This window comes from Trachurus trachurus, assembly GCF_905171665.1.
Source record: "Trachurus trachurus genome assembly, chromosome: 12".
In the NCBI taxonomy this organism is placed as follows: domain Eukaryota; kingdom Metazoa; phylum Chordata; class Actinopteri; order Carangiformes; family Carangidae; genus Trachurus; species Trachurus trachurus.
The window spans coordinates 24,352,777-24,367,102 of NC_139908.1; the positions used below are offsets into that span (position 1 = coordinate 24,352,777).

Here is a 14,326-nt window from a genome sequence, read left to right on the forward strand (position 1 = left end):
TGCGTTCAAGAACATTTAGGATAGTAGGACGTTTGCAGCGTTTAAAAAAAAAAAACACAACCAGTGCCCAATTTTCACAGTGTCACGTTATCCCTCAACAGAAGTTTCATTTCAGTTGCCAGCTATTGTGGAGACATCAGGCAAAAAAGTTTGGGGCTTATGGTAATCCACTGAAAAAATAGAAAAATCCATTTCTATTTTTCCAAAGACATTTTGGGCAGTCCTGTCATTGTCAGGACTTTTCTATAAGAAGAGCTGCATTACAGGATTTTTCTGGAGTGTCTTTCAGGTTTTGCCTTTGACAAACTGATATAACTTAGTGTTCACAGCTGCGGTGAGCTACAACTTGGCTGTAACTTGGTGATTACTTTACCTGGTTTACTTAAAAGGGAGGACACATAAACACTACTACAGGAATGAACTGCTGACTCACCATCAGTCAGGGTTTAATCGTTTTTAAAGACTGAACTTCAGACAACTTTTTGCCAGACTTGACTTTAGTAAAAACATAAAAATGCCTCGACTACTATTAACTGTGATTATGAGTATAACATTGATCATCACATCAAACCAGTACTGTCTATGTGTCTGTGTCCCTGCATGAATCTGTGCATTAGTTTGTCTGTTTGTCAGTGTGTAAGGTTGCACGGATGACGCACCATGTGGGTAGTCACAGCTGCTGTACTCCGGAGGGAGAATGAGAGAACAGGAAGTGGGCACAGGAGTCACGTTTCCCTCGGTGAAGAAAGGTATGGTGGCCCCGGTGGACACACAGAACAGAGGTGCGGACACGTCGGGCCGTCTGTGGCTGGGAGGCAGCGCTGCGCCCGGTGCGTGGCTGAAGGCGCTGGGGGACATGGTGACCGGCTGACATGAGGGATCCTGCTGAGAGTGGCTCTTGGTTGGGATCTCTTCGCTGGCCGGCCCCCCCGCACACAAACCATCCTCCGGGTCCTCCTCTGCCGGCGGGGCGCTGGGAGTCACCCCCGAAGCTCTGGGTGCGATGGAGGCACCGCAGTGTTCTGGACTGGAGGGAATGGTCCTCGATGGAGACAAGTTGACAGCGATGTTCCCAATGTAGATGGGCAGAGTGACGATAGCCTCGGGAGATTTTAGCGACACCTGTAACACATTAAGAACTCATGAAGGGAGAATATTTCTATTTCTACAATACTTCTACTGCAGGGCTCATTATAATGAATTAAATTAGATTTAAACTAAAGATTGAACAGAAGTTTGGGGAAATAAAACTGGGTGAAAACCTGAACTACTGACAATATCTATTTTGATCATTTATTTTCAGCTTAAAATTAGATAATGGGGGGGTGCCATTGATAATTCCCTGGTTTCAATGAATAGATTTAAATGGATAGTTCAACATTTTGGCAAATTGGCCCATTGCCATAATCCATATAGCATTAGGAGTACGTTCGTTACCTTTAATTGTCGGTGCAAGCTGTTTTTAAAACGGCGGAGCAGAGCCGCGAGCTGCTCAGAGCTACGGAGGCTCATGGGATTTCTTGGTTTTCCTCATCAAATACACAATCCAACAACTCCAAAACGCTCTTGTGGACAAGTTGTGACCTGCACATTCATTCTATGAGATAATAACGGAACGTTACAAGACTGAGTTGTTTTTGAGGTAATGTAATGCAAAACCGCTGATGTGCGTTCCCGTTGCGGGCAGTTTTTTGGCAAGCAGTCCCTGCATTTACTTCAAAAACAACTTCGTCTCGTAACGTTCCAACGTTCCTATAGGGATTATGGCAATGGGCCAATTTACCAAAATGTTGAGCTACCCCTTTAACAAATATATTACTCATCAGGATGTAAATAGCTTGTTTGTTGAACAAATAAAATGAAGTCACGTAAAAGGTGCTACTGAGCTAGTATATTAACACACACACACACACACACACACACACACACACACACACACACACACACACACACACACACACACACACACACACACACACACACACACACACACACACACACACACACACACACACACACACACACACACACACACACACACACACACACACACACACACACACACACACAGACCTGGATGAAATAGTCGATGTCTATGAGGCTGCAGCCAGCCAGCGCTGACTGAGGAAGAGGAGGGACGATGATCTGCTCCCTCCACTCTGCGTGTTTTCCTCCTTTCACTCCGGCTCCCTCCACCTCTGCAATGGTCCGCAGGTCAAACAAAGGCCGCTTGGTCTTATAGGTCACTTTCTGGGGTGGGGGAAGAGAAAAAACATAGACATGAAAAGATGTGAAAGTGTCTTCACACCATTTCACTCACCTCTTGATATTACAGAGAAACCTGCTCCTTTGAAATGGATGAAGAAACCCGTTCTTACTGAACAGAGATTGCATGTGCTCACATGAAACGATCAATTCCACGAACGATTGCGGCTGAAGCTCCGCAGCCCAAGCAGAGATTTATAACACATCTCTAAAAGGTCAATACCTACTAAAATGGAAATTTCCAGTGGGCAGTGCACACTGGTTGTGATCCTAATAATGGTATATGGGACAGAGCACAGAATATGGGGACACATGTCTTTTTCTAATTTTCATTATATCCAATAATCCACTTTGCACTGTACCTGTATGAGACTGGCCAGTACACATCCTGTGTCCTTCCCAGACTTGTTGTGGATCTCAGTGGCTAACTTGATGACCTGACCTGGGATGTACCCCCTCAGGTCGCTGCGAGCTTTCAGCATCAGCGTCCCCGTCTTCACCAGGAGGTAGGTGAATTTCTTGGTGGTCACAGCAGAGCTGGAACGCTGCAGAGACAGAGACAGAGTCACGGGGTAAATGTTTTGTTTGTGCGTCGTTAGTTCTCAAGAAGCCTCATTAGCCGATGCTGTGCTGATAATCTGTTCCTGCGGAGGAAGGGGAAACTGACAGCCATGACGGGAAGAGAGTGAATGATAAGTCACTAAATCAGTGGAGTAAAGGAGAAAATGAATTAGATGCAGCTCTGTCGTGAAATCAAATAAGTCTTGATCAAGACAAAGGCTGATCAAATAAAGAGATACAGTGCATTAGAGCTCCCATCTCCCCCTGCCTGTCTCCAGACTATATATATATATATATATATATATAAAAAAAATACAGTATCAATCCAGTGCCAGGTTTACTCAGCAGAACAGAACAGTTCTACTTACTTCAATGTCGGGCACCTCATTGAGGTTCAGGAGGTTGAGTAGGTAGAAGGCCCTCTGGGCTTTGTAATCCTTAGAGAAGCGGGGCGTGTCGATGGCTGCCCTGACACGGTAAATTATCTTCCCAAACGGTCCCTCGAAGGACGTCGGGACAGCGACTGAGGAGAGGAAGAGGACAGCAGAGATAATACTGTGACACAGAGGACAGACTGACATTCCTGGTCAGGTCAGGACCAACACTGATACTTTTTTTTTAAATAATAAAAGGGCTAGTAGACATCAAACAAAAATAGTACAGATTGTGTTTTAAAGTTATTAATAATCGAAATGCCTCTGGGGAGCCTTTGATAATGGTCCCTGCACATGGAAAAAGGACATTGTTTTAGTGACTCAAGCAAAGGACACAGAAGAGGAGGGAACGGAAAGGAGAAAGTCCGGAGGGCAGGAAATTTAAGAAGAGGGAGATAAAAATAACTATTTGGGGAGAAAGCAGCCAGACTGGAGGGGAGAGGAGCTCAGAGCCAAGGGAGAGAAGAAAGGAACGACACATCCGACTTCAAACCTCCTCTGATATCATGATCCGTTCGAACAATCTGCATATAAATAACCAGACAGGATGTACGAAAAGGTGATTAATGTGTTGTCAGAAATAAAGCCCGAGCCACCCTGCGCCAACGCTCCTTCATCCTCATTCAGATGTTAATGTCAGCGCGGCTGGTGGCTGCTCCGGGTACACGTCTGTGCTGCTGCTGTCAATAAGAATTAACCAGGGGAGAGGAGGGATGTTGTTGTTTTGCTGCAGACAAGACTTGGCAGCACAAACAGAGCGGTGGACGGACTGACAGGGGACAGACTGATTCTCCCTGGGGACACACATACACACACACAGCTGCTGAAGGTGGCTGGAAGACTGTGTGGCCTGACTTGTCCCTCTGGAGCTCACTCACACACAAACCTTGCTCTGACTTTTTGAGCTGCTGTTGTACATCAAGATGCTAATTTCACTCCTAACGTTTCCTCATCAGTGAGGACGTGTGTGTCCAGGAACCTTGTGAGCATTTGATTTTTTTTTTTAGAGAGATGTCTTGGCTGCTTCTTGACCCTGATGGTAACTTGAGCTAAATTTGTTTTTAAAAGTCACTGTTCCATGATGATGTATCCCACTGACTCCTGTGACCCTTTGCCATTTCCTCTAATGCCACCATGAGGTTAGCATTTGTGTTTTCTTTTGGAAGTTTCAGCAGCTTTCAGATGATATTTAATACCATCAGTCAAATTTCACTGCTGAAGTTATAAATTTCCACTTTAAATGCCTAAAAACGACCGGATATACAAGTATGTTACCTATTGTTTTGAATTGTGTAGCCTACTTATACATCATCCCAATCGAAGCGATTCTCAAATGTAGAGAAACACTGCATGATAGCGGTACACATCATCATATCCCCTGTGTTGCTGTCAGAAGCTGAAACTTGGAAGACATACTTTTTACACCTTGGTCATTTTGAAAACTATAAGGATATCATATTATTGATTGGAAGTCTGGATTTTATGTTATCAGAAGAAAAAGACAAGCAGATGTTTAGCAGATCTAGTCTCCAGTGATCACTGACAAAGGTGGCGAGGACAACAACTCCCATGATCCCATGCTACTTCACAACATTTTGATTGACACGCCAAATACCGACAAAGCAAGTATTAATTACCAAAATGCTATCATGCCAACACACTATACTGAATGATAAAGATGTGTCAAACTTCGTACTCTAAATTAAGTCTGGTTTAAATCTTGACCTTTACCAAACTAAACTGCACACACATGTAGTTCAACTAAAATCACTCTTCAATTCACAGACTGTGTAGATGTCTTGTTGACTCAAACTGATTTCTTTCTCTCTAGCATTTCATTTCTTTATTAACGGTTCAGTTGTCTGGCTTGTTGAAGGACGCAGCAAAGATTTCACACCTACAGACTTTTATCTGACAGTATGTTTGTTCCCAGACTGAGTTTTAGCAGCCAACAACATACCCACGTCCAAAACCTTCTTTACAGCTCGTGTCTTAAAATGGGTCACAGCTGACAGAATATCTGGAGACTTAAAGACTTGTCTTTATGGGTAATAAACTTCAGTTTTATATGCATATATACGGTGGCTCATTCTCAAAGGATAAAACTTTACAGCACTCTATTAAAGTCTATCACTTTTTAATCTCCTACGTTTCCCACCATCATCGCTTCCTGAACTCGTATCTCATGTCCCTTTGGAATGAGTCCATCCACCTTTTGATCGAACCTCGTTTCCCCCCCCGAGTGTCCTTGTACAAGACAGGACAACATCTGATGCCTCGACTGACACAGACGATGTGAAAGCTTCTGTCTCCCTGCTATAAAGCAGCCACAGCACATTCAGCCAGAATCAGAGCATTTCTATGGAAGAGGAGACAGGTAAATATTAAGGTCAGCTCTTCTGTGATGTTAACGGAATTGCACTGTCTGGCGTCGGCTCGTATTATATGCTTTAATCTGACCTTTAGTTACAGACAAACTGACACGATCACAGACACAACTACTAAACTACTTGCTAATATCCTGTGCACAGTGGCTGCATTTATCTAGACAGTTAGAGCCTTAATTGGCAGTTTATTAGATACACTTACTTTACTTTATGGTTTTCTGCATTGGTGAGGGTAGGTTTTTTAAAGGGATAGTTCAACAAGCAAATTGGCCCATTGCCATAATCCCTATAGTCTTAGCAGTAGCTTCAATACTTTTAATTGTCAGTGCAAGCTATTTTTAGATCGGCGGAGCAGAGCCGCGAGCTGCTCAGAGCTACGCTACGGAGGCTAATGGGATTTCTCGGTTTCCCTCATCAAACTCATCAAATACACAATCCAACAACTCCACAACGCTCTGGTGGACAAGTTGTGACCTGTACATTCACCACGCTATGAGATAATACTAATAATAATAATGAATTTTATTTGTAATGCACTTTATATTGAGCAAACAATCTCAAAGTGCTACATTAAGATAAAATTTGGAGAGAGAACGTCTCCCCAAAAGAAACAACTAATGAAAGGCTTTTTTTTTTAGAAAGGTAGGTTTTTAGGCCTTTTTTAAAAGATAATAATGGAATGATACGAGACACAGTTGTTTTCGAGGTAAATTCATGCAAATTCATGCAAAATTGCTGATGCGTGTTCCTCTCAGCGGCAGTTTTTCAGCAAGCAGTCGAAAACAACTGTCTCGTAACGTTCCGTTATTATCTCATAGCGTGGTGAATGTGCAGGTCACAACTTGTCCACGAGAGCGTTTTGGAGTTGTTGGATTGTGTATTTGATGAGTTTGATGAGGGAAACCAAGAAATCCCATTAGCCTAGAAATACCTTTTGTGTATTTGTGGTGGGTTTTAATGTAGGCCTATTATTAACTTTTCACTCTCTTTAAAATATCTATTTTGAACCATTACAGTCAGCACAAACATATAACTGCTCATTTAAACAAGATTTAAAATGTCTATCTCTCTGTCTCTGGGTAGAAATTGCTCTTATGTTGCGCAGCATTCACATGTAACTACTGACACTGCTTTCACTCAACATGTCTGCTCATTTGAAATGTGATGTTCATATTGTCTTGTTGGTTCTGCTTATTCCATTTCATTTATATATTCATTTTTTAACATTTTGAACACTTCTATCACATCTATCATTATTCTTTGTTTAACTCTTGCCCCCTAAAAACTTGATCTTCTCTAAGTCTACCATCTATGATATACAAGAGCGCGTCAGTCTGTGTGCTGTACCAGCAGGGGTCAGTAGGAGACACATCATTCTCCAGTGAGTCAATTACCACTACATGATAGTTAACATTGCCCTGTGCTGACGCTCCCAACTCTGAGGGCCCTGAAAGGAGGGGAGGGCGAAGCACGGGGGCATGAAGACCAATTAAACAGTGACTGCACAACAGGAGAGAGGACTATAAATAACCCAAACCACCCTGCGCTTCAACCCCTCGCCAGAGAGAATGTAAGATACCAGACAGACAGACACGCCACCGTGTGTGTCCGTTCACCTGGTCTTTGCGTTATCTGCAGGGCTGCGATTTCGTGAGATTTTTCACTTGTGGAATGTTTCTGTTAAGAAGCTGAAGAGGAACATCCAGCAGCATTGCAATTTTAACTTTATCTTTTATCAATTTATCATATTTATTGTTATTATTGCACATAAGAAGACTGATACAGCAACCTTTTTGTGTGTCTTGTTTTGTATCTTGTATAGTATATTTTCCTTTGAATCTCCCTTAATAAAGTCTATTCTATTCTACTCTATTGAATGTTCCTCCCAGTCATCACAACTGTTCTTTACTGTAATGTAAATGACCCTTCACACAGTCCGAGTGCCACATACACTATCTGCTGGTCGTCTTTGTGTCACAGACAAAAGGCAGAATTCAAGTGCACAGCAAGAAAAAGAAACACCTTATCAGGAGTCATCACACCTACATGCTCCATTTGCTGACGTCATGTGGCCCACACTGATAAAGTAGGTTCATGAGAAAACAATTATGGGAACCGAGGGCGCACCCTTGTTACGAAGGAATGAGCAGTGTCACTCACCTGGAATAAGAAACTGGAAGGGGAAGCTGTGCTCGCCTGCCGCCAGAGTTCCTGCGAAAGAGGAAAGTTAATCAGTGACACTGAAAGAAAAACAAAACATTTTCCATTTACTGGTACACATATGATGAACACTGTGTGTATGAAATGTAGTTTTACTTTGAAGACAAATGCCTCTGTAAACATCAGATACCCAGGTGAGGCTCTGCGCCTGTGGGGCTCACCTACTTTCCCACTGGGATGGAGTTTCGGAGACAAACAGGCTTTGTGGTTCAAAGACAGCTGAGACAAGAAGTCTCTTTTTTTGTGGTGAATGAAAAGCAACAGAAACCGATCGGCCTGCGTCACAGTCAGGAAGTGATAAACTGTCGGTCGCATGACGCCACAAACACATGTATCTGGCAAAGTTAGAGCTTTTCTCACCAAAGCTAATCAATGATTTACAAGCAGAGTGAGGCCAGCGGTGATCGACCCAAGACTGAGTGCAGTCATACTCTCTGATCCGATACAGGCCGGTATCGCTGTGCCAAGTCTGACTGAAAAAGGACAAGCATGGCTTTATGCTACATACTTTGTTCCTGTTGACAACACAAACCGACAGCCCTCTCCACCCAGTCTGTAGCTATCAGACTGTGTTTTACACGTGTTGGCATCAACAAATAGCACGCACAGGCTGGACGGGAAGGGAATATGAACACAGAATAAATATTTATTTATCTTTCTTATCAGTTTGACACCTGTACAACCATATTAGACAAACACAGCACTTATTATACCATTATTCATTTCATACAACATACTTCAGATTTATTTTGTATTTATTGGAAAGACCATTGCTCTACTTGTAGAACACACATTTAAAAAGTGATGTCTATTTATGATATTCTATATTATTATGTGCATACAAATACAGGGGTTGTGCCTCACTTCTGCCACTGGGGACATCTGACACACAGGGGCCAATAAAATACATGTGGGTTATTTAGTTTCAATTTATTTTGTGTATTTCTTTATATTTTATATATTTTTTAAATGAATACAATATTAATTTCAATATTTATTTTTTTAAAGGGCCCATATTATGCAAAATCCACTTTCTACAGGTTTTGTAGTGGTCCTATGTGTTCCCGTGGCCTTTCTATGACGCCTGGAGGTGAAAAAAGGCTTGTTCGCAGGAGAGCTCTGGAGAGACACTTTCAGATTACTGAGATGTAGAGCTGCAGATTGATTTGGGGACAATACATTAGGAATACTATATGATTGGACAACTTAGAACCATGTGAAATAGTTGAAAAACAGCATAATATGGGACCTTTAAATCTAAGTGTCATGGTATTTATTTCTACTTGTCTTATCTTAGTAGAGCCTGGGAAATTGTGTTTTGTTCCTACCAACGTGGTATGAATGACAATAAACGAGTCTGAGTCTGATATACATAACAGCTGCCTTGTGTTATTGCTTTATTGTTACAGTGTATATCAGCCATAACCTGTCGCACATGTTCACTTCTGTTGCGTTTGCAGGTCAGTTGAGATTTGTTGGATCATTTAAACATACTGCTGTGTTTCTTGTCTTGTATTGACACAGAACTTTGTTGCATGTTTTTGTAAATTCATTTGTCTCACTTTGGGTAAATAAAACACTGATTATCAAACTCCACCTGTGACCCCTTCATGCCCTCCAGCTCAACCCTCACACTCTCTAAAGTGCAAGAGTATCAGTCTGCGAACATTTCACTGTATTTCTGATGTTATCAGACACCTGCAGCAGACTTCAGTGCATTCTGAGAGCCTCAACAGGAAGTGCTGTGAACTACGAAGAAGTGTTTTGAAATAAAACACTCAAACTGGAGTGAAGTGAATTTGTCTCCATGAAAACATTATTTGTCTCAGTTGTTCACACCGACTGGTTATTATACCGTCTGCAGTGCTCAGATAAAAGACTGTCTGGCTGCAGTAACTCTGCTCTGAAAGCAATTTTAAGACCCTGTGTTGTGATTTCTAAATTTACCAGAAAACTAGATCCCCATTGCTCCAGTAGGCCTTAAATACCCCAAATCCTTCGATTCAACAAAGCTCTCAGATCTCTCAGAGCCACGAATATGACAAATATAACCACACAAATATAACTGATACCTCACCAACTGATTGTATTTCTCTGCACAAGTGTGTTACATTAAAATCACACCTGAGATATGAGCAGAGGACCAGGGACATGTCATCCTTTCATCAAACATTGTCTAGCTTTGTAATTAATTATCATGCCATTCAAGTTAACTTATTGCTGCTTTAATGACATTACATTACATTGATTTTCCATATTTGTTTACTTCACAAGGTCAGATCAAATGATAACAGGAGCACCAGGCACCAATAATAGCCTCTCTATCCCAGTCACACTGAGAGCAGCTTGAGGAAATCAGGTTAATAATTCTCCAGATGAGCTGACAGCCAAATTAAAGTCTTCCAGAAAGCAACATGTCTCTCCTCATTAGGGATGGGCACAACCTTTTCCGTTGCCGTTGGTCTTGGTTTCCTGAGGGGAAGTGCTCAGACTGTGTGTGTGTGTGTGTGTGTGTGTGTGTGTGTGTGTGTGTGTGTGTGTGTGTGTGTGTGTGTGTGTGTGTGTGTGTGTGTGTGTGTTGATATGTGTGTTCTAGAGGAAGCAGTCATGATTCTGAACCAGGCCTGTGCAGGTGCAGCAGCCACAGCAGATACTCAGCTATAGAGAGCTGAGCTAAGATCACAGGGACAGAGAAAATTTACTTTTTACAAACATTATGCATGAAAGGATACTAATGTTAATGTAAGAGAAATCAGTAGTTGGGGTATTGTTAAATCAAATGTCCAGCAGGGACAAAAATGCTCACACTTGGCTCACAAATGGTTATAATTGCCGTCATGTAATGGTATTCAATTCAAACCCATTCTACATGGATGGTATTTTTTTATTACACCAGAGGGCAACTGTCCTGGACTTAGAAATGTAATACAAAACATATACTTCCATATAATGGTATGGAGCATAACTTGTGATATTATTGATGATCACCTGACTTCATTTGGTCCAATTATTAGGATGCTTGCGCGTGGCTATAACCTGTTTCAGAGGTAATAACTGCTCATTCAAAGTCATATTGACATTCATAATAACGCTAATGACAAAACCAATGCCACTGTTTGACTTTTAAAACTGGGGATGAAATCCCTGGTAACGCTTCCTTTTACAGTACGGTAATTACCAGGCAATTACCAGGTAATAAGATGTATTTACTAGGTAATAACCAGGTAATTAAATGCAATTACATTGTAATTACCAAGTACTTACTAGGTAATTACAAGGTAATTACCCAGTATTTACAGATATTTTTCCTGACTACTACCAGGCATTTACCCAATAATTTCCTGGTAGATACGCAGTAATTGTATATTGTAGATTTTAAACCCGGTAGTTAAAAAATATTTACCTGATATTTATCTGGTAAATACCAACAAGTTACCTGGTATTTACCCAATAATTACCAGGTAGATATCCTGCAATTGCATATTGTAGACTATAAACCCACTGAATGTGTCTATATGTGACTTTGTTAGGGTGATAATAACTTAGATATTTACCTGGTAATTACCAGGTATTTACCCCAAATCATCACATGTTTACCTGGTAACTACCACTTATTTACGTGGTAGTTACCTGATATTTACCTGGTAAATATCAACTAGTTACCTAGTATTTACTAGAAATATACGGAAAACTACCAGGTATTTATCCAGGAATTATAGATTATGTATTACCAGTCAACCTGTGTAGTGACAGTGAGGGTATAACTTGCAACTATTTACCAAGTAATTACTTTCTAATTACCCAGTAGTTACAATTTACATTATCAGGTAAAACCTTGTGAATTACCCTGTAAGGAAGGTGGAACTGTACTGTAAAAGGAAGCGTGGTTTGTTTCAATGATCTTACCATGTACTTTCCTGGTAACTGTAGATTATAATCCTCTGCCCCCCATCAGGGTGTGTAATTTTGAACATGGTACCTGGTAAAAACTCCCATATCTACCTGATAATTAACAGGTAAATATCAGAGTTTTACAGAGTCGTTACCATGTAAGAAAAGTGTAATTGTACTGTAAAAGGAAGCGTGGTTTGTTTCAATGATATTACCATGTACTTTCCTGGTAACTGTAGATTATAATCCTGTGTAATTTTGAACATGGTACCTGGTAAAAACTCCCATATCTACCTGATAATTAACAGGTAAATATCAGAGTTTTACAGAGTAGTTACCATGTAAGAAAGGTGGAACTGTACTGTAAAAGGAAGCGTGGTTTGTTTAAATGATATTACCATGTACTTTCCTGGTAACTGTAGATTATAATCCTCTACCACCCATCAGGGTGTTTTGAACATGGTACCTGGTAAAAACTCCAAGTTGGGTTAAATATTTCGACCCTCACCCAACAGATTGGGCTGAGATTTGGACGACCTCCAGCTTCAGAAAACAGTGTTTGGTAAGTAAACTTATAATTATTAGCCTACAGGTTTGGTAGTTTACTGTGGTAGCCAATTAGTGTTACTTTAAAAACTTCACCTCACTCTGCGGCCAGGCATTGTTTCCTCGTGTTGCTTGCTTGCTAACTTGCTAGCTAGCTAGTTATTTTCGCCTGATAAGATAGTTTCCAGCACAGCAGCAGCAGCATCAATTGTCAGGGCCGTGAAGGAAAGGAAATGACGGTAGCCTCCAGTCTTGTGTTTTAATTGACAGGAGGACCGTTGTGGTGAGTTGGGAAGTGGGTGTTAGCAGCGGATGCTAACTGCTAGCGCTAGTCGAAGTTAGCATCGAGCTAGCTCACCTTTCCTTTGCGATGCTGCTGCTGCTAAGAGGAAGAGACTTGCTACCAGCACTGGCTAACATCCAGGACATCTGGTGGTGCTAGTAGCCCTCCTACTCTGCTTCTGCTGCACATAGCTGTCTATCAAAGTCTATGAGTGTAGGGTGAGTGTTGTTTTCTGTTAGCCGTGTGTGTGTATGTGCGCTCGAACTGTTTTGCTTTGTCGTTAGTGGAGGGAGGAGGGGGGGGGGGGTGCGTAACGGACGTCACCATAGTGACTAGCAGCAGAGACGTTTTGCCAGCAGTGCTTGTTGGTGCTAGGTTGGAGTATTTGGGTTTGCTATTTTGAGATTATTGTGGTCTTTCTTTTCTCTGCCCACTACAGAACCCAGTATAACTGGTGAGAAGTGCTGGCAAATGACATTGTGGCCTCCTCTCATCGACACTCAAGGCATGGTGAGTATATGTTTGTGTGTTGCCCTGTCTAAAATGCATAGCTATTTGATTTCGACTTCTGGCTAAAAATCAAGGAATCCCTCATCCCAGAATTCATATAGGGCCCTGATTAAAAATTAATGGAATAAATAGATATTTTTGAAAACATTATTGTAAAAATATAGTTCATGATTTGTTTCTACCACATGGGCATCAACAGGATGGGTATTTGAAGGGTTAAATGCAGAGATGCATAGTTTGTTGGCTGTGCACATACAGTATGGGCTACTGTACCCAGTGTACAGATTTTATATCTACCTGAGATGGCTGTTACATGTGCCTAAAGAAATGTGCTATGGGCTAAGACTCCAGATACAGGGGCTGGTACAGCATTACCTGTAGAGATGAACCTAACCTGTTGTACAAACAAATTTTTGAATCTTGTTTTTTCTTTTTCTTTATTCTTCAGCCTGGAACAAACATGGTGCAGTACCTGGCGACCACAAGCAGTAGCACAGAATACCTGTATGTCCTCATGCTAGGGAGAAGCATCACTGGGATAGCCTTGGAGCACCCATCTCTGTTGGGTGGGGTGGGGTGTGGATAGGTTATAGTTTTTATGTAATTTGCCAAAATGTGTAGACTGGACATGTGAAGGAGGCAAAAAGCTCTGCACTTTGTGTTTTTCTTTTCATTTTCTTTTTTAATATGCAAGTTATTGTATGTTTAGCACTTAAAGGGATAGGCCAGCATTTTTTTTCCGTGTCTTGCCTCACTCCCGAGTCCATGACCAGCAGATAGACACCATCCTTTTGACTTTGCATGCAGTAACAAGGCAGAGCCCCTATCGTCCGTAATTAGCTTTGCTTAAACGCTGTAAGTGTATGGGTAGTGTTAGCCTGCCTCCTACCTGAGCCGAAATCAGCAGTCAGAAGCTGATTTCATTTTAGCTCTAAACTCTATCACTTTATCGACATTTCAAACATTTTTAGGTGAGAAAGTAGACGTTTAGATCAGCAGTGTGTCGTTAATTTGTCAAAATACCAGCTGTGGTTTACAATTTTGTTAGGACAAATTCGGCGCTACTCAAGCTGCGGTGTGACCAACCAAACACCGGTTGCTCTTTACATACAGAACACCATGACGATATAATTTGTGCTTTTGTTTTGAAATAGGAAGCTAACCTACCCTCGATGTAGCTCGCTTGAACCAAAATAACCGTCTCTGCTTCAACCCTCCGTTTTGACCGA

At 41.5% G+C, this 14,326-nt stretch overlaps 1 protein-coding gene across 1 annotated transcript in view; it reads right to left on the bottom strand.

The window, feature by feature from the left end:
* The window catches only part of arrdc1b (arrestin domain containing 1b), a 47,675-nt gene that overhangs the window by 3,106 nt on the left and 30,243 nt on the right, over positions 1-14,326 (bottom strand). The window contains exons 3-7 of the mRNA XM_083984148.1: positions 7,808-7,858; positions 3,195-3,349; positions 2,628-2,810; positions 2,074-2,250; positions 660-1,122 (exon numbers count right to left, since the gene is read on the bottom strand). Coding sequence (XP_083840274.1) covers positions 660-1,122; positions 2,074-2,250; positions 2,628-2,810; positions 3,195-3,349; positions 7,808-7,858 — 1,029 coding nt within the window. The remainder of the gene's footprint in view (positions 1-659; positions 1,123-2,073; positions 2,251-2,627; positions 2,811-3,194; positions 3,350-7,807; positions 7,859-14,326) is intronic.